At 46.0% G+C, this 25,596-nt stretch overlaps 1 protein-coding gene across 1 annotated transcript; it reads left to right on the top strand.

Annotated features, from left to right (window-relative positions):
* Positions 1-246: 246 nt before the first annotated feature.
* Positions 247-14,831, top strand: LOC119436244 (ornithine decarboxylase). Its single transcript, XM_037703036.2, has 6 exons — positions 247-389; positions 3,611-3,745; positions 12,053-12,218; positions 13,267-13,420; positions 13,675-13,778; positions 14,517-14,831. Exons 1-6 carry the CDS (start codon positions 247-249, stop codon positions 14,829-14,831), a joined length of 1,017 nt encoding a protein of 338 aa, XP_037558964.2.
* The last annotated feature ends 10,765 nt before the right edge of the window (positions 14,832-25,596 follow it).

Raw genomic sequence — 25,596 nt, forward strand, 5'->3', positions numbered from 1 at the left:
GAAAATTTGTTCTAAATTTGTATTCGGTTCACTTGAGATAGTCTGTGGTTATAGTTTGTGTTTCCAAAGAAAAATAGAGTGCTAAAGAACAGAACGTATAAAATTCTACCACCGGCTGGAAGAGAAATCTTCGGGAAGCTGATTATGGCATGTTTCATAGTTATGTCCGCACAATAACCTACATAAAATTTACTTGGCTTTGTCTGGTTTGTTTTCTAACAGCACGAAATGCGAATTTTACTCGACATGGGAGTCGAAGAAAACCGCATTCTGTACAACAGTACGACAAAATCCCCTTCGCATCTGAAGTACGCCGAAGAGCGTGGAGTGCGGCTGATGTGTTGTGACTCGGCAGCTGAGATGAAAAGGATCAGAGATGTCAGCGCAAGGTAAGTTCAACCCGGCGGCCTGCAATTTCGCCGAGCCTTGTTTAAAAACTGGGTCAAGGGGAGAAAAATGTTCTTCATTGCGCAAGCGAAGAACAATATCTGACTGTTTACTCAGTTCAGTTGCTAAAATATTGCGTTCTATTTCGCTCTATTTAAAAGATTGACAATCACACAACACTTACGATGTTGTGTGTGATGTGTTACAGTACGTGCTTAAGGGCTGTGCAAAGAAGGGCATTTATCGGCCTTGCGCGATCGCTAGGAAATGTTTATCTCTTGAATTCCTTTACATTTTGCTCTTGTCTCAACGCGTTTATTGACCCTAGCTTCATTTCACGTGCTCGCAACTTCTAAGTATAGAAGACTCTGGGAGATAAGAAAATATAGGCATAATAATTCGTGTTTCATTTACTGCGACTTCTTTGCGCGATGGAGGCACGCTCTTTACTTCATTATCCACTGTTTGCATTAAATTCAGTCTATGAACGTTACGTGCAGCAGAAAAAGCGGAAATGAACAGCTAGAGCGAGAACAGCGCTTGCTTAACGTCCACCATTGCCTATTGGTATGCGCAGGGTACGGCGACGTAATCTGGAAGTTTATCCAACAACACGGAGAGCAACTCCTTCCCTTTACACATATGCATGCGTTCCTGCATGTGAGAGCCCGGGTTTACGTGCACGTATGTGCGTGTGGGGGGGGGGGGCGGTTTGGGGGAGGGGGAAGATTGTACTCAAAACAGCGTTCGTCTTCATGCATACAAATTGCTTACAGCGGCACAGTGTTACATTAGTCACATTTAAGACAGGAGCACTACGATATTGTGTCGCAGGCGTTGTACCTGCAAGGAGGAAAGCGTGCGCTGACAGCCAGGACTGAAAAGTGATTAAACGTGAGACAAAACTATATTTTTCGCAATTTATATGCACTGTGCACTGTCAATATCACCGCCTGTGACGAGAAGTTCATCATTGGCATCCTCTGCGGATGACAGTTTAGAAGCATGATGAAACCAGTCTGTGGGGTGGAAATAATATTTTAGGCACTAAGAATGGGAAATCCATGCACCTAAACGACTGACTTGCGAGTCGCGGTAGAGTGAAAGAGCGAGAAAAAACTATATGTCCGTCCACTATATTTTTCTTGATTGATTGAAAGTTAACGAGCTTTGAGTGTGCTCAGATGTGTTTTTGATGCTTGCCAAAAATTCAAGGTGTCAGCAGATGAAGCCCTGCAGACTAGCAATAGGCCTTCGCTAAGTGAGGCATATGTAGATTTTTAGACTGTCGCTCTTTTTTGACATAGCTTTTGCGATACCAATTTTTACACACAAAAAAACTTTACGGTCCAAAGACCAAACGATGATAACGCGTGATTATAGTGGTACGTTTATCGGTAGGCTGTAAAACTCAAAATACTTATCAAAGGGTCATACTAAAATAGTGAAGAGAAGGAAAGAGCAGGATAAATATACGTTTATGAGAGCTGGATATATTATACCTATGGAAGTGCCCGACATGCTCTCCATATGATTAGGACTGAATATAACATAAATAGAAAATAATAGAAGAAACCAAAGGAAGAATAAAAACAGTAACAGAGAAAATGAATAAAAATTTGATCACTCAGAATTTAAACAATTTAGAAGGGCTCATTCATGACAGAAAAAAAGTTACGCACTCTAACAAAAGTTATACGCGAATGGAGCAAATCCTACGGGGCTTTACAAAGACCTGTCAGGATGATTGCTATTTCCATAGAACCGTTCAGAACAACAACACTACTGATAATTCTTCAAAGAAAATGCACGATACTCCGATTAAACGGCATTCGAAGGGACAGAAAAATGTGTTTCATTTATCCGAAGTTTTATTTAGGCCAATGACACAAAATTACCAAGAATTGTTTTATTCAAAAAGCGTCCAAATGTTTTAATATTACTGTGATGAAAAAAATGGACTTTACAAGCGTTTCGCTTATAATATTGTAGCTTCTTTTGCGCCAGATTGTGTTCATGCGCGAAAGAATTCTCAGTAATTCCTGTGCAGTGGTCGCGTTCAAAATAGCGCTTCAGACTCTCGAATGCATCTCTTGCCAACTGGTTTGAAACAGTAACGTGTACTGACACAGTAATAGCTGTGTCTTCGTCAATAGAATCATAGTCTTCACCCCAAACTACACCAATAATATTTTCAATTATCTCGTCAAAGTAGGTAACAAGTTCATAATCTGAGGTCTTCTATTTCTGGCGGTGTGAGCGAAGCAGCAGGGGCAACCCGACTGCGAGATACTACATACTCCCTAGTGCTCGCTTCCTCCTGAGGGATCACTAGTTGCCCAGCGAATTCCTCACGATGGAGACACCGTTGCAACTTCGACATTTTTAGCTTGAGTCCCGACCACGGTGGCCGCCTTCCGATGGGTGCGAAATGTGAAAACACCCGTGTACTTAGATTTAGGTGCATGTTGAAGAACCCCAGGAGGTAAAAATTGCTCCGGAGTCCCCCACTACGGCGTGCCTCATGGATCAGATCGTGATTTTCGCACGTAAAACGCGATATTTTTTTATAATTTGCGTTAACTTTACTGCAACTGTCTAACGGACTAGATTTTTTTTTCATTATTTATAGCGTCGGCATATGACATGTATATTGTACTTTTCCTGTTGCGTACGTCAATTATATTGGTGGTAGTTTCTGTTTAGAGTTCCGTTTAACGAGGAGTTCTGAAAAAAATATGGATTCCGCTTAATCTAATTTGCCTTCATTGTGCTTATGAGCGGCATTGCTGAGAATGATAGTTTTTGTTCACGGACACCAAAAATGCACGGAACCCTAGTCATAAACAGTTTCGCTGTAACAGAGCATACAAACACTGCATCCGTTTCTAACCCTAGCCTCCTTTATTTCTCTTCCAGTGCAACACCCCCTGTATTCACGGTACCCTCCCGCCCTCGTCTTGTCCCGTTTCATGCTCCATGAGCTATCACAGCCCTCTATGAGTGCAAACTATGTTTTTGTTTGTTGCTGGCTCATTGAACAAGTGGCGTAATAACGTATTTTATACAGCCCGCTGCGATGATTGTGTCAAAGTTTTGAGCGACTGTATAGCTCTAATATCAGCACTAATTTAGCACTAATATGTATTCCAGCAGCCCGGTAGCGTTTTGTGGAGTACAAGTATCTAAATTATTTGACGATAATCTCAGCCACGAATTCCAGGTTGGTACTGCGCATTGCTGTGCACGACTCTTCAAAGAAAGCATTTCTGAATGATCAGTTTGGATGTTCTTTCGACGAAGCTGAGCAGCTTATGCACCTTGCGAAGGAAAAGCAGCTCAACATCGTGGGCGTTTCGTGAGTATACCAGCATGTCCCAGGAACTTTTGATTTGGCTATTGGTACTATGACTACTTCTACTTATCACTGGATATGTATTCCTTCAATTGGAGACACTGGTCAGGATATGGTTAGAATTATGTACCAGTTATTTTTCCTTTCCGCGCTTTGTCAGTGGTACTTTGTCAGTGGTACCGCAGATAGGAAACGCGAAGTTAAATAAGATAAGAAACTAATTTGGGCTTGTTGGTTAATAATCTTGAATTTAGAACCGCCCAACATGCGACAAGGGCAGAAGGGGTTCTGCTGTGCTTGTCCAGCTGTGTGCGTCCTGCTCTATCCCTACCCCATGTTGCGCTGTTCTAAATTTAAGATAACAATTGAATACACTTTGCTTAAATGAACTGCTACATTTTAATGGCGCCTATCATATTCAGCACACACTGAAATGACGTGTTGCGGCTGTGCCATATGAAGAATGCAAACCACATTTTTGGTTTTACAGTTACGTTGAGTCCACAGACTAAGGTCATGAAGGCATCCTGACACCATTTCGTAGTGTTTCTAAATTTCAAAAATTTCAAAATTTCAAAAGAACTCACTGCAGCTGTTACACTATTACTACCGGGAGTAGAAAGAGGAAAAGTGGGAGAGTGTGAACGCTGCATGCACGTGGAAGAATGCATAGGAGGACTATAAAGGGTCACTCAGGCCAGTGCAATAGTGCACGATTAGCTTTGTGCAGCAGTGACGGATATGGTCACAATCTGAGCATATTTGATAGTAGTGGGCGAATATAAGTTTCGAATACTAAATGAATAGTACGTGTGTAATATTCGATTAATTATAGAAAATACCTTATTCGGTATAGCCGAATACTCAAAACTAACCAAATATTTTGCAACAGACGACTGTTCAAGCCTAATACAAATAACATAGCGCAGTAAGGACGAGGGACAAGTCGAGACAGGACAAGCGCTGTTGGATGCATGAGCCAAGAGCCCAACAAGCAACCGTTACCGTACAGCCCAGCACACTCTAAGCTTGTAAAAAGAAATATAGCACTTTCTTTCTTGTCGGGCGCTCTCTGTAAGTACTGCGATCATTACATGGTAGAAAGCCTTCAAACGCAAGTGGCACGCTTGAAGGCGGCGGGTTATCCGAAGCACGTTATAGTCTCACTTGCTGAAGGCCTGCATCGCAGAAGGAAGGCTGAATCGCGCATGAGCGACGAACAGTGAGCGGAAGACACAAAGAACAGGGAGGGGAAGATACAAAAATAAGGTAGCAGGGATTCCCTACCTGCATAAAGTTTCTCGTAATATTAACAAGATAGGGCAACGTTCCGGCCTTCGAAGTGTTGTTCACGGCGCCAAATAAGCTTTTGAGTTTGTGCAAGTTGAGCTGTCGCACGAGAATGCGCAAACCGTACTGCACTATCAGGCACAAAGTTGCCTACATCTCCTGCGAAAGGGGCGTTGTATACAAAATTCCACTCCTGTGGAAGACACTACATTGGTAAGACCGGCTGGTGCTTGAATGTGCGTCTGCAAGCGCACAACAAAAAAAAAAATTCAGCCAGTTTTACGAAGTGAAATCCGTCGAAACAGCGGAGCTGTGATCGTTCTGTTTCTGCGATTGTCGTGTATGTTTCTTTTTTTTTTCGCCTTTTTTTACGATTAGCCAAGATTCCTTAACTATATCCACGTTGAACTCCCCAACGAGGATGAATGGAGTGCACTCCGATTCAAACCAAGTTAATGAATCAACTATGAACTCTTTTGCTGTCTTTACCGCTAGATCGGGAGCCGAGCGGATGCCGAGCGGCGTCTATCATGCGAAAAGCGCGCGGCGCAAACACCTGCTATTATATCCCGGCGCCTCTCCTCCTCCTCCCCCGCGCGCGCTGTGATTGGTCGGCTCCTCTCCTTCGAGCGTGCGCCGTCATCGACGGCGCACGCTCGACTAAGAACAGCTCCGCTGTTAAATAGTGGGCAACATTGCTACACACGGCCAACTGGCTGCCCGTTCTAAAAAAATACGAGGCTCAGTGACCTTGCCACCCTCTTTTCGATCAGACTGTTGTCGTGTATCGCCACCGCAACAGCTTAGCCAGGGAAATCGCAGAAGCTACCGAGATGGCACGGGCAGACGATGATTGCGTCCGTTGGCTGTCAGTAGCTTTATCAAAGAAAGAGGTTGAATTGTTGACATAGACGGCACGTGGCAGTTTACCTTTTAAAGCGGAGCATTCTATGTCTCACTGATTTGCCCATGAGCGCCGAACACGCACTGCAGGAAAGCCAACTTACACAATGGAACTATCTGCGCATCTGCGCACACAATAGAACAACGGCGCACAATAGAACGGCGAACAACGGAATAGCGGCGAACAACGACATAGAAGACTACAGTTTACATTCGCAGTTGTGCCAATAATAACAATGGGAACTACAACGCCACGCTACTCAGACTAACTGTATATTGTCACGTAGTAGTGACGATGAAGCAAACAGTCGTAAAACTGTGAATGGCGAAACTGATTCTTTATTGGGCGAACTTGTGCCCACTATAGGGACTTTAGTGCCCACAAAAGCAAGTTACACTCGAAGCACAACGATAGCGGCGAACGCAGTCGACGATCGTCGAAAATCCGATGAGCGGCGCAACGCGTCGGCTTTTATACATGAGTCATCGAAGGTTCCCTGGTGCCCGCATATCTTCCAGAAAGTTCTAGACCATTCGCGTTGGTCATCCTATCAGATTACGTAAGCGTCGGTGACAACAGACAACGGATAGAAGCATCGATAACGTTCGAGAAACTTCGGAAACATGCAGGCGGGTCCTGTGCCTAGCGATAACGTTTAACATTTGTTAGTCGGTGAAAAGCGGTCACCGGTGAAATATAAACATGTACACGTGTCAATAATATATATATATATATATATATATATATATATATATGCATTGCATTACGCGCGTCACGCAATGTATTCCCGGCCGTCAGCATTGGTAGGCCGCTGGTGCAGCGCACTGCAGAAGAGGCTGCCGTATGTGAACGTAAGCACGAGCGCCATCGTGCCCGTAAGGCAGATCCCGTGTATCGACAACGGCACAGCCTCTGACCGTCTACCACAGTGATCACAAGGCAATACTGTGCAAGCGTATAATCGTCCGTGAAAGTGTGAGTGTGTGCGTGTGATCAATAGTTACATGATCTAAAATAAAGGCTATGCAACTTAACGAAATGTGTCTTCATTCCACTTCAACGTTCAAAAACTCCAATACTAAACATGCAATGAAATCACATATCCATCGCATCGGGTCGCTCAGCATTACTTGGGTTCGTTGCGTTATCGTTGGCTTTGGACTTTGACTCAGTTCGCATTCAGTTTGCTGATTCAGTTTGCACCTTTCTTTAAGAAAGGGGCTTTGATTTTTCTTCTCTGGAGGTTCAGATGGGTGTGCACTTTTATATGCTCAGGATCCGCAATAAAACCTCAGTTGAAAGTTAGCGCTTGTCCAGTCTCGACTTGCCTGTCGTCCTTACTGCGCTCTGTTATTCGTATTACGATGAATAACCAACATGCCCAAACCTATTCCCTTCTGTTCAAGCCTAGTTGCTGTTCTCCCTCTCTGGAACAAAGTATCAAAAGTGATCAGAAGTGCAAAGAAATGCAGAAGTAAAAGGGGTAATACAAGCTTTGTTTCCGGTTTTGCGGTGGAGGCCTACGTGACAACCTGGGATTTATGCTTGCGCTCTGTCATTTGGTTATTTTTTTAGGGGGGGAGGGGTTATCGTTTGCGCTACAACCAGTGCGGTTTTCCTTGCAATATGGCTTTTTACATCTGTCTATGGTAGATAAGTCCTTCAGTAGCTTTTTCCCCCCCGCAATTTCAACTTTTTTTCGCTAGTCAGCGAAAAAAAAAAGCTTGTCATACAACAGCCATTTCGTCTTGGAGGGCTTGTTTGCAACCAGGCATTCATGTCGTTAACAGGCTACTAAAGCCGTTTTTCTACTGACAGTTAGTGATCTTGTGTTTAAAACTTATGCTTTGTTTCGGATCGTTAGCTGACCGTTTTGAACTAGTCAGTGCAGGCATGCTACCGAATTTTATAGAAATTAGTATTCCTGCTGCAAATATATGCGCCTGCATCCGAGTATTTCATATTCGATTCTATATGCGATACTTACTATTCGTATGCGATTTGTATGCGAACAAAAATGAGATTCGCCCACCTATAACATTTGACTCAAGATGGTGCCGAGCCAGGTAATTTAAAGTTGACCAAAAAAGAGAGGCGTTGAACGTCGTATCGAAGACAGGCACACAACAGGGGCTCTAAGGTTTCCTCGCACGTATACAGGAGTCAGGTACCGTCGTGCTATCGGCCATTCCAATAGAGTAGAAGTAAGCTTTCGTACGTAAATACCACTCTCATTCAGAAGCCATACAGCATGTTGCTTTGCAGCGGGAAAGGCTAGATGGCACTTGTAGCCATAGCGAGGGGTCCAGGATTTTTCCCAACAGAATTGCACACCGAGGATTGCACTTTGCCCGGGAAGTCTGCACTGAAAGATATTTTTTCTTTTGCATCGCGGCAAAAAACCCCGCACCTATTCATACGGCAATCACGCACTATATACTCACGTAAAAAAAGTACCGAAACATACAATTCCTCGTGACAGTCAACATACATTCGACAATTCAATGACCAAGAAATTTCGTAGAAGCAACCAAGCAGCGATCCGCCGGACAAGCTTAACAAACGCCGTCATATTTGTTTTGAAGCCGCTAGCGTGATTACTTCTCCAGAAGTAGCCAACATTATAAATAGATGCAAAGTAGTAGTGAGGAGAGGCGCTCCTCCAGGTTGAAAAGAAGCCCCCGTAGGAAGTGACTGCAAAACTCAGCAATGAAGACATCCGCCTCAGTGTAAAGAACCTTTTAGAATTCGCACAAGGTGGCCTTACGACAATAAAGGTGGTTCTGTTAAGGTAGGCAGCGTTTCTGAATTTGGCCCTCAGTATGGAGTCGTCGTCTAAAGTTTACGAACCACGGGAGAAAATGCAGAATTAGCACGCAGCCTTGTAGTCGAACTTACAGTCCGTACTATAATTAAATTATGGGCTTTTACGTGCCAAAACCGCGATCTGATTATCAGGCACGAGTCCGTACTATAAACGCCAATGGCATAATATTGCACAGTTTTTGCTGGCTACAGCCGCAACCTGCTCTGAAATTGAACGTATTCTCAGATACTGCCGTCCGTAAAATTTTGACACTGACTGTACATCCCACAGCACGCGTCCAGCCTGCGGGAGTGATACACTGCGAAATACGTCTAGCAAATACGTAATACGCAATACATCATCGGTTCCAGTCGATGACATGGTCGCCTGCTACTCGTGCTTCTCGCTGTGAAACTCTTTCACTTCTCCCTTTTCTCAAAGATTACTCACCACGCTAGGCAGGGAATCTCAGCATTCCACCAGATGCAGAGCGAAGGAGTTCCTTGCCGACTCATGACCTATCATTCACTACAGCGGCTGCCTGCCTTGCACAAAGGGCAGCGCAACCAGCAGTGGCTTGCCACAAAGGCATCGCTTGCTGAAGTGAAAATTGTCCCCAGCCAGCGACCTGCGCTAGGGAGTGCAAACACCCGCTTGCTGCACACTACACCCACACTCGAGATATAGATGTGCTGCCCTGCACACTTGAGAATTATGGACATTAAAGCGGATGACCCTATCTGACCAATTAGCCAGCTGAGCAGAAGTACGCCAAAAAGAAAAGAATGCGACACGCGCCAGATTTGAACCACCCAACTCAAGTTTGAAGTTTATTCTGGTAAAATACATGCACAAAAAGGGGGTATAATATCATTCAGAAGGAGGTCCCCTAGTTAAAACGCTGTAGGGGGACCTCCTATATTATGTTACATGAAATGTAAAACTACTGAGCAGCAAAAGGACAAATAATAAGAAATTTTTATAATAAATAAGAGCAGTAACACAACTATTTCTAAAATAATTAAACAAGTACAATCAATTCAGTGATTACACAATTCTAGTCAATAATTGAACAGTCATTATTCAGCGTATAACAATAAAGGTCAGGTTGTTTCACTAGTCAATTAAAGGGAAACTCAGACATCCACCCAAATGTAGCAATTTGCTACAATGAAAACCCAACCGGGTTCCTCGAAAGAAAGCCTCGCAGTTGAAGAAAAATTCGTCCTGGTCCGGGACTTGAACCCGAGACCACCGCCTTTCCGGGGCAGCCGCTCTACCATCTGAGCTAACCAGGCGGCTAGCAGATGGCAGGGCGAAATCTAATTTGTCGACAACTCGAAGCAAAGACAAGTGTATGACGTAATAGTTCAGCGGAAATCCGCTAGGTGGAGATAAGTAATTAAAGGAAAACTGAGACATCCACCCAAATGTAGCAATTTGCTACAATGAAAATCCAACCGGGTTCCTCGAAAGAAAGCCTCGCAGTTGAAGAAAAATTCGTCCTGGTCCGGGACTCGAACCCGGGACCACCGCCTTTCCGGGGCAGCCGCTCTACCATCTGAGCTAACCAGGCGGCTAGCAGATGGCAGGGCGAAGTCGAATTTGTCGACAACTCGAAGCAATGACAAGTGTATGACGTAATAGTTCAGCGGAAATCCGCTAGGTGGAGATAAGTAATTAAAAGACTTTTCTCCACCTAGAGGATTTTCGCTGAACTATTACGTCATGTTTCACTAGTCGAATTGTGTTTCAGGTTACAAATGAAATCATGATGCAAACGTTTAAATGATGATACAGAAACAGCAGTTTCAATATTACAAGGCAAATAATTGTACAATTTAATTAAAACAAACAAGCTCCTTGAGTACACTAGTTGTTACGAACTTTTGGAAGTAAAAAATTGTTTAGAGAAAAACGTCTTTATTTGTATGCACATTTTCACAAGTCCTTGCATGAAAACAAATTTTAGAAGGTGATGGTCTTTAATTATTTGATATGCAATTATGTAAACATTATATTTCCCAAGATTAGTGATGCAGAGTATGCTAAGATCGTGGAACAGTTCGGTAACATGTGGTCGTCGATTACTCTTAGTAATAATTCGGATTCCTTGATTTTGGACATCTTGTAAGGAAGAAAGAGGGAGTGTTAGGTTTGACCCCAGGAAGTTATGCAATATTTTAGATGAGATTTAGTCTCATAAGTTTGTCTTATGACATTTCTAGCTTTCAAAACCGCTCAGCCATGTCACGAAAAATGGTGTCGGCTCACGCGCAGGTTTAATATCTTTCCTTTTGCCCTCGATATTTGCGACTGTATAGAAAAAGTTGTCGCAGTTTCACCTGAAAGGCGAAGCATCAATTGCGATAGCAAATTTGTAGAGAGCTATACGGAGTAATGATAGTAGCTTTATCAGCTGTATAAACTTGGACATGCAGCAGCACCGGCAACACGCAGAACTGTTGTCGACGCCGTCGGCGTTTTGCCCGCGTTCGCACAAAATGCGTGCGGCGTTGGTGACTGTTGCCGGAGCCTCTGATATAAATAGGCACTTGGTGCCGCAGCTAAACGTCGCCTCCCTTCCCTCCCCCCCCCCCCCCCCCCCCACGGCCTTTCGTGCGTCAGAAGAAGGCGCGTTTGCTCTACATATATGGGGATTGTAAAGGAGGAAAGAGACGCCTTCTTCTGCAGCCCTTACGGGAGCACGGCACAGAACGCGCGTTTGTTCTCCGCCGTGCGTTCACTCCCCGTGAAAGCGCGCGTCCCTCGCGCCCTTTCACTCGCACATACAGCGTTCGGCGGCGCGCGGCGACGATTTCATCTCCATTGACGTCATACGGAACCTCACGGCGACGGCGACGGCAGAAATCTGCTTTGGAGTGTCCATATAATTGCTATCGCAATAAAAAATAATTTGGGGCAAGCTTTTGGACATGTCGAAACGCGCTTATGCAACGAGTTCGAGGCCTGTGTGTAAAAACCCCGGAACAACCCAACTGACACCGCGGTTTCTTTGCTAATCGCGTTACCTGCGTAGTCAGTTCGGAAGCTGTTTCCGGCTGATAAGAATGGCACCATTAATACATGATGTGCAGATAGGCATGTAGAATATACTTCCTCAAGACGTTTCTGGTTCGTTGCCCGAGTGTGGAGTGAATTACAAAAAGTGACGCTCTGCCACAGAAACCACACATGGTTACAGCTTGTAGCCGCAACGGGTTCTATTTGTTCGAATCCATAATATCTATTTCTCCTATATACGGTTCTGCGTGAGGCAAGAAGATTAATTCACTCTTGTCACTTACAGGTTTGACATGGGTGCAATTTCCGGGACCGATGAATCATTTTTACTCACACTTCGAAATGCTCGCGCAGTGTTTGACTTAGGACTACGGATGGGTTTCCCCATGACAGTACTCGACATTGGTGGCGGATTTCCTATAGCTTCCCAAAAGAATGAAGAGTTCATGCAGGTGAGAACGTTATCACTTATTTATTAGCAAGCAGTATATCACTGTGCTATAGAGCCGTAGATTATATTTCTCAGGAGATCAAGCCAGCAAGGCGAAAAGTATTGGAGATGCAAATATTGCTGTTGATTACTAGATATGATATTAAACCGCACTATAGTTCATCTCGATAAAGTGCCAGTGGAGCTGTTGCTACTTGCAGCATACAGGAATTTCAAATCTTGCGAAAGGGACTAAGCAAAATAATGGCACTACTGAATATTGCACTTCTCAAGAACGGTAAGACAACTTTCTATAGGTGAAAAGAACAGCAGCTCCAGTGCCCTGGAGCTGCTGTGAATGACGCATGCGCGGAGTGAGAAGTTTGAGTTGGTTATTTAAATAAGTCGTACAATATTACCGCAGTTCTGTTACTTGCTCTAGGGGGGGGGGGGGGGGGGGGGGGAATCGTAGTAAATTTTCACTATATCGTCGGAGCCTTTAGAACACTCAGTTAAGCAGTGAATTCAATGTTACAATTGTCGCTGTAAACAAATTACTCAAGCCCTCTGCTTTAAATTTTGTTTCCATATAAGGAAGATCCTCTACGTTTAGAATCAGCCGCTCAAGATATTTTTCCAGCTACTGAAGTTACAGTTGGGAGCGTCAGTTGTGCGCGGTCGTGCTTTCGACACCGCTGATGCCAGCGCAACTGTTGTGGCTAAATCTAGAGCATGGAGACGGTGAGGGAGGCACACGAGACCTACGAAAAAGTTCCACAGGCACCAGAAATGCCTTTTTTTTTTTCAGAAAATGCTCCGACGCCGTAACAAGCAGCATGCCTCTTCATCGCAAACTCTGCTTTGCTTGCATTTGAGTTGTGACACGGCACGATCGCATAAACTTCCTTTTTTTTAGGTTGGCTTTCTACTCGCAAAATACTTTGTGTGCTGTCTTTATCAGTTGTGGTAATGACATAACGCCGAGAATTGATATTTCGGTAAACAACATAATCAAACAACCGGAGGTACTTCCGGTGATTTTTTGTCTAATTACCTTTTACTCTTCGAAGGTGTGCCACCTGGTGAGCTCTGCACTTAAGACGTACTTTCCTTCGTCGTCGGGAACGACAGTGATTGCTGAGCCAGGCCAATATCTGGCGGCCTCAGCCTACACTCTTGCGACCAAAGTTGTAGGAAAAAGAAGCAGAGAAACCTTTCTGGATGGTATGTTCCCTAGTCTCCGTTTGCATCCCAGTCTCTTCATTCTGGCCTTCGTTTGCATGAGCATGATTGTCATAACTTCTATAAATGCATCGGCCCGTTGCGTACATCGTTCCGCGATTATGTCATCCAGAGATTACTGGCCGTAACGTTGAAGATGTTGTAATTTTATACAGCCGGATGGTCGAGTGCAATAAAATTATAGAACGGATTGCAGAGGACTCGGTACATATTGCGGGATTCTTCTTGTATTTCAGGTGAACGCAAATATAACGCAGAGGTTTTTATCAACGAAAGCAAGTACAACAGCATCCCCAGATCCGCAAGCGAAGAAACAGGAATAAGTATTCGGCCGTTATCCGTGAGTTTGACGTCAATAAACCTTTAGGAATCGAGGTTCAAAGAAAAAACAATTGAGTTGCGATAGTGAATACTGCAGTCCCATAAGAAACTAAATTTTAGCGTAAATGTCCGCTTCAATTCTTACGCTGCTCAAGCAGAGATGTTATTTTAATGCATACATTCAGTTACAGTTACAAATTGTAAGTACCTGTAGTAATCGCCACATTTCGCTGCTGTCAGACTCCAACCCGTCATTTTTTTTTTTTTTTTTTTTTGCGTTGGCTTCTGGGAGAAGCGGGTTCGCGGGCTAGCCCCTGTTATGTAGGCGGAGGAAAATGAAAAGGTGTTGACATTTTATGGCAGTGGTTGTAAGTACTATGGTAACGATTACATTTGTGATGATGACGTTGCGAGGAGGATTACTGTGATTATTTCAGACACCTGTATATGCTAAAGCCACATCGTACTGCTTGTGATTGGTAGTTGAGGACTTCGTATTAACTCTCCTCAGCTGCGGTTATATATCCCGTGGCGAAACCTCAACACAGAGGAAATTTCGCATTATTCGCATACGTGCACAACACATGTTGTGCTAAGTTACCGAGCTCCATGTAAGTTGTGCCACTACTATGGTTTGCAAAAGCATAATGTGCGCATGCAGACGTTCGCGGAGGCTACATTTGCTTCCGTGGTATCCGTGTCATTCCGGTTGATATATTTGACATTGATGTCCTTTTCATTTAAATTGTCTACCTAGGAGCGCAATGACCAGCACCGCAATGTGTTGACCACCTTCTGGGCTGCCACCAGCAACCCGAAAGACCTAATATTCGACAAGCAGCTGTTCTGGCCCTTGGAAGTCAATGAGTGGCTCCTCCTCAACAACTTGGGTGCCTACTCACTGGTGCAAGCTTGCAGCTTCAACGGCTCAGGCATGCCTCCAGTCGTCTACGTTGCTACCGCAAACGACGCCGACACCGTCAGTAGAGGCATAGAGGCGGCTTCTGTGTGCAGTGCCTACTCTCAGATGGAGCGCGCAGTCAAGTCAGTGCGAGGCACCGCAGGGCGCTGAATATTAGTTCTTTCTTTATCGTCTTCGATATTACTAAAGGGCGCGAGAGTAGTGGTCGGCGTCTGTTCATAAACGGCAGAGTGAATGTTAGCTATTCTGTGCCAGAAAACCCATCCAAATTATCCTCCGTGAATAGAGTTAATCCCCTTTTTGAATGGATGCGCATGAGAGGAATTGAAAAACTACATCTGATAACTCGAAGCTGCTTTGGGATAAAACTTTACTCCGCAGAACGAAATCCATCGCGTGTTGGGACTTGCTTCATTACAAACTTTCCTGATCAAAGCAAACTCATTTGAAAAGGATTTACTTCTCACAACCAAACAGCGAATAATGAAGTGAGTACATAAAATTAATTCAATGGACCCACTGGGAGCGCGCCATCTATTCACCTGGCTTATGGTAAGCAGTCATGAACTGAAGGCTGAGTTCACATTTCGCGAAAGGGGCAATAATAAAGCGCCGAATGGCTGCGTTTCACTTCCTTGCAGTCTACGGGATGTTATCGGAGGGCAAAATTATCGGCTCACAGACGAGTGCAATAATGCACCAAAGGCGCCCACGCGCACTGCTACACGTGGTCTATAGGCATGTAATGATTGCATGAGTGTTTCAGCGGAAGATATAATTTTTGTACTGATAGTTCTGTATACACTTCCTTGTTTTAACTCTTCAAAACTAGGCTCAAGCGACACTGGCTTGCGTCTGCGGTGTAAAGTGGAAGTCAGGAAAGTCTTCGCTCCAAGTTTCACTATGTTTTCGTGATGTGTCTTGTGCTACAGCATGGCACACAGCTCGAGAAATGCATGAACAAGTCGGTCCACTACAATATTTAGCAGAGGACACCAAACTAAACAGGATCAATAGTTTACGAGCGACTCTGGTGAATATTTATTGAGACAGGACACGAAATTATTAGAGTATAGCTGGGGTGTTTACGGTGTTTGCTGATGATAATAAAACATTATCTCCATCAACCGAACTCACTCACTCTATACATAATGGGTTCATATATATATATATATATATATTAAGAAATAAAGTCATTGTGCCCTCTACATCATTTTATATGATAGGTCAATACTGTCGAGCCAGTGAATCTTTTTCTCATTTGCGATCAGTATTTCTAAAGAACTTCATCCATTTCTTATACGGTATCTGACAGCGGTGCATACTGTAAACTCTTTCGTTTAAAAACGTTGTCAGCTCAGTGCCTCATGATTTCAAAAATTATGCCATGCTGCGCTGTGCTGTAACGGCCACATATACCATAAAGCAACTTAATTTCACCAGCTTATCATTTAAAAGTTTGCGTTGTTTCCCATAATAATATGCTTGAAGTTTCTTGTCTGTGCCTCTTTTCTTTGTTTGCCGGGAAGAACTAATATTCATAACTTTACTGAGACAAGAAGTCCATCTCCACGCAACCTATTCTGCGAGAGTATATTCGCACGGGGAAGCAAGATGGCGAACACTTTCCGCAACCGGACGAGGACCATCTATTGGCGGTCATCTTTTACTGAACGGCCAACAATTATTGGGAATGGTGTTCTCCTAAAAAAATCAGACCCGTTACTATTATCGTTTATCTGAGAGATCATACACCACCCCCCTCCCCACTCCCCTCTACAGAACCTGAGACGCAAACACTAGGTACAAACGACCTGATATGGGCGACCTACCTACACGGAACGTACACGATGGAATCTGGGTATTAAAATGTGCTTCAACATAAGCCTAAATGTGTCAATGTCTTCTCTTTCTTTATATTTTCTATATAAAGCTCCATAGAGAGGGCTTTGCTTTTGAAACGTGTTCTCATCCCAGTAATGTGTGTACTATGTAGAACAGGCATTTTCTGCAGTTCTTTTCTTTCTTTTTTTGTTTCTTTCTTTTTATTTAATGTGATAGCAATTATACGGGCACTCCAGCCCCACTCGCAGTGTCAGCGTCGTGTCCCGGCTTTGGGAGACAAAAGAAAGAGAATAAAAACAACAATAGAATTCGCACAGTACAAAGTGAGCCATTGGCCCCTCCCTTTGCTTCTTTCTTTTTTTCTTCCCGACCGAAGCTTGTTTGGGGTTACAGCCTCCCTGCCTGACATAGCGTCCTGGGGGGCAGTTGAAGCGGCGCACAGGGTGTAGCGGCGCCGCTGTCTCCACTCAAAAGGTCCCTGTTGATCTCTAGCACGAGCCAGGCTGCTGTATGACAAGGCATAATTTTAGCTGTGCCCTTTTTGTGCAACCCATTTTTAGTCTGTCGAAATGCAGATCGACGAACAGATTGAACAAAGGAACAAATGACGTTTCTTGGGAAATTGGACTAGAATGGTGCCGAAGTTTTTCAAGTTATGCAAATAGCACATGGAAAGGATGCCTACAGGAAAGAACTATGTTTAAGTGGGTCCAGCGTTTTCGGGAAGGTTGGGAAGACCCCAAGGACGATAGAAAATGAGGACACCCCTCCGCCTCGTGCGAAGATGAAAACCTCGATCCTGTGCGTTCTCTTAGGCTCAGTGACTGTTGAACTTAAGTTAGAATAGTATTAGAAGCACCTGGTTTGGGAATGCCGTCCGTACAACGTTTTTACAGCGAAGCTGTAAAGGGCTCAGTCTTCGATGGTCGCGTCCGGATGTAGAAAAAAACTCTCATTGGCCGTATGCTGTATGTGCGAGTGAAAGCGCGCGTCCCTCGCGCGCTTTCACGGAGAGCGAACGCACGGCGGAGAGCAAACGCCACTTCTTCCATCGCGCGAAAGGCCCTGGGGGGACGGGAGGGAGAGAGGGAGGGGAGGCGACGTTTAGCTGCGGCACCAAATGCGTATCTTGCGACAGGGCGCACGGGAAAGAGGCGACTCAATCTCCCACGCGAAAGGAGCACAGCGGGAAGGCAGTGCGGGAGGGAGGGGTTACGGCTTCTGCTCTGCGAACAACTTGTACTCTGCGCGGCGCCGGGCAGTCGCGCGCGCCGTATCTTGAAAGCGATCTGCAACACGGTTCCTACCTTTGTATGCGCTGTGCTTTCGCCGCTCAGTTTCCGTTGAAGCGATAGACCGCATGAACCTGCGCTCGCGGCTGCTGGTGCGCTTGCTCACGCCAGCGTTTTGACAGCGGTTGTGTGCGGTCACACAAAGAACGCGCAGAACTGTTGTCGACGGCGGCTGCGTTTTGCCCGCGTTCGTACCGAACGCGCGCGGCCTTCGTGACGTGTTTATGAAGAACGTGCCAACCTTTGCCGTACACCCTATGGTGGTTACCGCAGCGACCATAAGGCCATGGACCCTGTGGTCACTAAATAAGGGAAAACTACCGGATCATATATATTTCTCATTCTTTAATAGTTCAAATAACCAATTACACCATCACATCTTAGTAGTCATAATTGGAAATACATAATTCCCACCATAGTAGAGCTTCGCTGGTCTTCCATCTCCACCCCAGGAGAAGGGCTCACAGTTTTTTTCTGAAAATTTGGAAATGAAAATGATTTGCGCAAAGATAGTGCTTATACTGCTGACTCCTCAACAAAAGTTGCGATGCAAAGAATGTTGCATTGACTGGAAAAGGTCACATCACAGTGATTATTTTTGCAAAGGGTCGCCAGCGGTGACGAAACTTGGATTTACGAATACGACATTTACGAATACAAGAGAAACAGTTACGCAGTGAGCTGGAGTATATGTTAATCATATAAAATCAAGCGCCAAGGCATTTTAAAAAATTGGCTGTGGTTTAGCTCTGCTTAAACCTAGTCGAGTAGCGATAGCTACAGACCCCCGGCTGCACTTAGGCTTCGCTTGTAGTATAGACACCATCCATTCTGCGCCCTCAACTGTGGCTGCGGCGACGCGAACTCTCCCCTTCTATACTCCCGGTTATCACAGCTGCGGAGCGCGGGGTGTGACGTCATACAGAGAGCGCAGCGAGCAGGAATGGTTTAAATCTTTATATAAAGAGTAGCGCCAACTAAAACCCCTATATTTATAAAAGTAGCGCCATCCACTTCCCTCCTCCTCCGTTCCACTATCGCGCTCGGCGCGACCAGCGCGATCGAGGCGCGATATCGACAGTGGCGCCGCCTGCGTCGGGCCTGCCGTGGCAGACGACAGCTAACGCGCTACCAGAGGAAATCCGAGGAAAACTTCGATCGCGCCCTGCGGAGACGTTTTTGAGGCGCGATTTTGCTTCGTCAGTCAGTAACTGGTCTTAATAATGCCGTTTTGGAAGTAGCAACGCGACGATGCGAGACGGCGCAAATATCAAGTGTGCAGCAAGCGTTTGCGCACGCCGGATGGTAAACAAAAAAAGCCTTTTGCCCTCGCCTTGTCGGTTGCGGCAACTTAAGGCGCAGCAGCATGCCATCACAACGAAGTTTTTGTCCATAACACGTTTGATCCGTTTGTGCGTACAGCACTTTCGTCGCACAGGCCCGAGAATGGCCGTCGGAGCGCGCTGGAAAGAAAAAAATATACAAAAGCGCGACGCGAACTTCCACGTGACACGGATTGGCCAATGGGGGAGCGGAGGAGGCTGGGGCGACAGGAGGCGGCTAAGAGAGGGCGAGGAGGAAGCGCCGGGGTGAGCGCGGTGGCGGCAAGATCTAAGAATGGCGCTACTTTTATAAATATAGGGGCTTTAGCGCCAACCACTTCCCTTCTCCACCGTTCCACTGTCCGGCTCGGCGCGGCCAGCGCGATCGAGGCGCGATATCGACAGTGGCACCGCCTACGCTGGGCCTGCCGTGGCAGACGACAGCCAACGCGCTACCAGAGGAAATCCGCGGAAAACTTCGATCGCGCCCTGCGGAGAAGTTTTTAAGGCGCGATTCTGCTTCGTCAGTCAGTAACTGGCCTTAATAATGCCGTTTTGGAAGTAGCAACGCGACGATGCGATACGGCGCAAATATCAAGTGTGCAGCAAGCGTGTGCGCTCGCCGGATGGTAAAGAAAAAAAGCCTCTTGCCCTCGCCTTGTCGGTTGCGGAAACTTAAGGCGCAGCAGCATGGCATCCCAACGAAGTTCTTGTCCCTAACACGTTTGATCCGTTTGTGCGTACAGAACTTTCGTCGCACAGGCCCGAGACTGGCGGTCGGAGCACGCTGGAAAGAAAAGAAAAATATACAAAAGCGCAACGCGTGCTTCCACGTGACACGGATTGGCCAATGGGGAAGCGGAGGAGTCTGGGGAGACAGGAGGAGGCGAGAGGGAAACGCCTGGGTGAGCGCGGTGGCGGCAAGATCTAAGAATGGCGCTACTTTTTATATATAGGGGCTTTAGGAATGGCAGGAGCGGTGGCTGCGCGGCGACCGCGACGATACGGTGTACCAGAATGTTTTACAGTGGGTCGAGCGGAGGCGCATCCTATTGCGCGTCGCGTAGCTGCTTTGGAAGAAAGTAGCGACGGCTCTGTCGTCGCCCGCACTTGAAGCGAGTGTGCGTCGCTTCTGCGTCTGCACGTTGTTTTTCGATGTCGTCGTCGCGGAACGTCGCTTCTTTCGGCCCTTTTTCTGCGTCGGTGTTTATAATGTAGCCCAAGCGGTGGTTGAACCACTGTTACGCGCCAGGCTGCGCAACTGGCTATGCAAGAACAGCCCAGGAGCGCAAGTTATCGCCTTTTAAGGCTCCGAAAGATGAACACCAAAGGCTTCCTCATATTGGCAAAGCCTTTAGCGCAATTCAAAAAAGACAGGGACGTGGCAAAGACAGAGGATAGCGCTGTTCTGTGTATCTGTCACGTCCCTGTCTTTTTTTAATTGCGTTAAAGGCCTTGCCAATATGAGTGAACCGTTCCAACTAGCCCAAGAATCAGCCTTGTTCAACCAAAGGCTTGCTTGGCAGCGAAATCTCCACAGGCTTGACAAGCCGCTGGACCCTGATTGAGCCTTTTATGAACTGCACTTCGAGCCGCATTTTATCTTGAGGCATTATGCCCACATGATCAATGAAACTGAAGTTACAATTCCGAGGGGGACCCCAATGCGTGCTCCTAACGCTTGCTCCACTTTTATATTAAAGGGTAAACAAGTCTCACCCGCCTTGGTTCCTCAGTGGTTACGGTGTTGGGCTGCTGAGCACGAGGTCGCGGGATCGAATCCCGGCGACGGCGGCCGCAGTTCGATGGGGGCAAAATGCAGAAAACACCCGTGCACTTGGATTCAGGTGCTCGTTAAAGAACCCCAGGTGGTCCAAATTAATCCGGAGTCCCCCACTACGGCGTTTCTCACAATCAGATGGTCGTTTTGGCACGTATAACTCCATATACTATTATTATTAAACAAGTCTCGTGATCCAGCGCGGAGAAAGTCGCACCAACACTTCAAGCTTAGTCGCTTATGAGGGTAATTATACCAAGCCGTTGGACAGTGGTCGCCTGAAAAGCGAGCATATTGTGTAAATAAAAGCACATTGGTATGCTATATCACAACTTCGTTGTTTATTAATCGTTCATAACTCTACCAGCAAATACACGCAAAGTTCCTCGAGCGGACAGTCGCGCGGCAATTTGCGTGTGTTCGCGGGCTTCTATCACGCTCGAAAAAAACACTTTTATGTAGCACGTATTGAGCAACAGGAACCTGTCTCGGGAGTTTTTCGTGTTGCTCTTCAATTTTCTCATTGACACTTTTCATCTCATTGTAATATTTGAGAAGTTGAATAATTAAGACTAATTATGTAATTAGGCGGAATGCAAAAAAATAATCTGGGTATCTCCAGGCGACGGCAAACAACGTTACATTGGTTCTGTCCCGCTACGTGGCGTCTGCATATCTTTAAACCTTGGTGCGTGATAGTTCAGACACCCTGCATACTGCAGTCGGCTATCCAGCTCAGCCGCTCTCGAAAATCGCGGTAAGCGTTCGCAAATGCTAATTTTACGCTTTGCACGTTCGTATAGAAAACAGTGTCGATAATAAGCCGGGCAAACTGCAACGAATACCACTGCAAAATGTGAAGTATTGCGGCTATGTCTCTACAGGGCGTTTTTTTCTTTTTTTTTTTTTTTTTTAGCTGCACCAAGTTTTTAAAATTAGAAAAATATATACCTTGGTCCCGTTATCTTTACCATTCGAGTGCACCGATTGGCGGCCTCTAGATACAGAGCAATTTCGGCACTTACGTGCGTAATTAGCGAAGTTACGCTAATTCACTTTTTTAATTATCAACAATAGGTGACTACAGCAAATGAGTACTTTGGGGCCCGTCTTCGACACTACCTATCCGAACGATCAAATTTTCAATAGCGTAGTTCATGTGGGAGGTACGCGACTAATTAGTTCCCCCTGCAGCAGGCTCCTTGAAACCGAAACTGGCCGCAAAAAGAGCGTCGTTGTCGTCGATGTCGCCGCCCCCCTGCCTTTCGTCACGTCTGTGAGGTAGTCGCCGGTCCGGCCCGCGAGCAGCTTGCGTTATCTCCTTGCTATCTGCGGCGTTCGCCGTCGACGCTACAGACTGATATGACGCCGTGCCTGTAGTATCTAAAAGCCCAAGGAGCGGGGTTCGCTCTACAGCGCAACGTGGCGCCCGACGGAATGACGAAGTAAATTTGGCGGCCCGCCGGCATTGAAGCGTTAGGCCAACGCCGCAAACCGCAAGGAGATAACGCAAGCTGCTCGTTGGGCCGGACCGGCGGTGACGTCGGAGACGTGACGTAAGGCAGGGGGGCGGCGACACAGACGCTCTTTCTGTGGCCAGTATCAGTTTCAAGCAGCCTGCCAACGGGAACTAATTGTTCGCGTAGCTCCCACATGACCTCCGCTATTCAAAATTTGATCGTTGGGCTAGGTACTATTGAGGACGGGCCCCAAAGTACTCATTTGCTATAGCCACCTATTGTTGATAACTAGAAAGTTAATTACCGTAACTTCGCTAATTACGCACCTAAGCGCGGAAATTGCTCTGTATCTAGAGGCCGCCAATCGGTAGACTCGAATGGTAAAGATAACGTGACCAAGATTTACACTTTTCTAATTTTAAAAATTTGGTGCAGCTAAAAAAAACACCCTGTATATACCAGACGATTCCACAACTACAACACGCGCAAGCGACAGTATTTGAATTTTTCCATATGCATAACGAAGCTGGAAAGAATAAAAAAACACCGCATATCCACGGGGTCAATGATGATGAGTGGGCGAAGCTCCGGAGGGAATCATCGGTAAACCGTGAATCTTCCGTGTAATTCGCCCAGTCTCGCAGCACTAAATCGAACGATTGACTTCCACCAATGACACGCGCCATATGTGACGTCATTCCTATTTTATAACAGCGCCCTTCATTATATTTGCACCATCTCCCGCTTATTGTGGACCCAATAAAGTTCACTCACTCACTCACTCACTCACTCACTCACCATCTCCCGCTTAAGGGGACGCTAGCACAAACGCGTTAGAAACGTGCAGTACTCTCTAGTAAGGGGGAGAGGCCACAGCGTCTTACGCAGCCGTTTACACATGCCGGAACGTGCACCGCGTTTGCCGACGCCATCAGCGTTTATGAATACGGGGGTAAGGCGGAGAGGCCACAGCGTCTTACACCAGCTTCTTACACAGGCCGTAACGCGCTAGCACAAACGCGTTAGAAACGCGCAGTCTTTCGTTAATGTTGGGTATTTATTGTCATCGTGGTGCGTGTGTCCATGTGCGCTTCGTGGCGTAGTGGTTAGCGCCGCGCGTTCGGAAGTGAGGGGTCCCTGGTTTGATTCCGCGCTACGGACACAACTTTCGGAATTTTCTTTTTAATAAAAATAGACGTGGCTACCTACTACTACGACGACGACTACTACTACTACTACATACTACAGAGGAGGGACAGACCCACACCCTAAGGAGCTTCGCCCCTAAAACCAGAAGCAAAAACATTTGTCCCTTGCTAGTCGTGTATTACTTCGTGGCGGTTAAGTTCACCCGCCGAAAACGCCGGACGAAGTGGTTGTCGTAACAGCGCGACGGCCCGAAAGCTGACACGCTTTCAAGTGCGGCCGACTACAGCGCCGCCGCACCTTTCTTCCCCTCGATACAGTGTACCCTCGAGGCCCTCTCCAGCGGATGCGGTCGCGCCACAGCGGCGATACCATGGGCGCTGCCATGTTTGGTCACGTGGTGACGCGTCCATTGCTTGCCTCAACTGCCTCCGTCGCCTCCTTGTTTACAATGGAAGCGTATGACGCCGGCGCGGCTTAGAAAACCTCTGTTTTCGGAGATATCGTAGACAGTGACTAGATGGACGACACGAAGCTTTGATAACAGCTTCAGAAAACATGCGAAAGCGCTTTCGGAGCTGATTAAGCTATGTCCAAACGGCGCAAGCAGCGTATATTGTGCTTGTTCTAAAAGTGGGGCTAAATATGTATTCCAAGCTATCCCAGCTTTCCGATTATGAATTCAGTCAGGATTAATGCGTTTTGCTCTTTGTTCTTTATTCGGCAAATATTTTGAAGCAGTGGCTTGTCAGTTTCTGACTCAGTGAAGTTCCTCGGTGCGGCCACTATCTGATTATTTTCTGCCTAATCGCTCGCGGGTGTGCTCAGTTCTGATATATTTGTTCTTGCTGCGCACAATGCTTGAAACGTAGCTGTTTTGTACATTGTAATACCTTGTAGCAAATATATGTTACAGCTAGTAACTCGCTTACTCTTGTGGACCGTCACGAAACATTCAGCTTCGACCATTCGTGCGCCATAGGTGTAGTCCGTCATTTATTGTGCGTATATAGTGCGCATATATTCAAGTGTGCGCCCATTCACTTATTCTTGACACGTTGGCGAAAAAGTGGGTGTAAGTTTCCGTGCTGGTTGGGGTAGATGTGTGTAAATACTGTGCGCGAAACCTACTATGACTGAAGGCGGCGCTACTCCCGTTATCATTGTGGATGAAGCCCTTTCTTTGAAGGTTAGCGATACAAGGCTGGCGGATGAGCAAATTTCTGTATCCTCGAGGAAAGCCGTACATCACGAGGTGCCGGTAACACGTTCGGACAGTTGCAACAGCGGTCCGCGAACTTGGCCACACAGATTCATTCTATTCCTTAACATGCCAGTCACTATTTTTCCGTCCAATTACTGCACACGTCTTCAATCCACATGATTCAATCTAGCATGATTGGAGCACAGTGTGTTAGCGAAACCTCAATTGCATTTCCGACAGCTGATCGCACAGAAGCAAGGTAGAAGCGGTAATGGTTTCGTATTCGTGCGTGGTCGCTGAGAAGAGGTATGGCGCGCCGCCGTGAGCGCCATCTCGTTTCTCTGAAACTGCTCCGCGAAAAGGGTCAATAGTGACAAGGCGAGTTGCCGCAGACTCGAGGCGGCCCGTCGCGCGGCAATTTTGCGTGTATTCGCGTTCTGCTTTCACGCTCGGAAAAACACTTTTACGTAGCACGTATTCAGCAACAGAAAGCTGTATCGGAAGGTTTTCATGTTGCTCTACAATTTTCTCACTGACACTATTCATCTAATTATAATATTTGAGAAGTTGATTAATTAATTAAGACTAATTATGTAATTAGGCGAAATGCAAAAAAAGAACAACCTGAGTATCTACAAGCGATGGCAAACAACATTACCTTGGTTCTGTCTAGCTACGTGGCATTTGCATATTTTTAAATACTGGTGCATAATAGTTGGGACACCCTGTATACAGATCGATTGTTGAAAAAATCATTTACGGAACGTTGGTGCGTTGTGGCACACATACCTTGACCAGATTTATAGAGAAATGCCCTCGGGCTAAGATTTCTACTAAATGGACATGACATGAACACTGCGCTGCTT

Source organism: Dermacentor silvarum, chromosome 1 (genome assembly GCF_013339745.2).
Source record: "Dermacentor silvarum isolate Dsil-2018 chromosome 1, BIME_Dsil_1.4, whole genome shotgun sequence".
NCBI lineage: Eukaryota > Metazoa > Arthropoda > Arachnida > Ixodida > Ixodidae > Dermacentor > Dermacentor silvarum.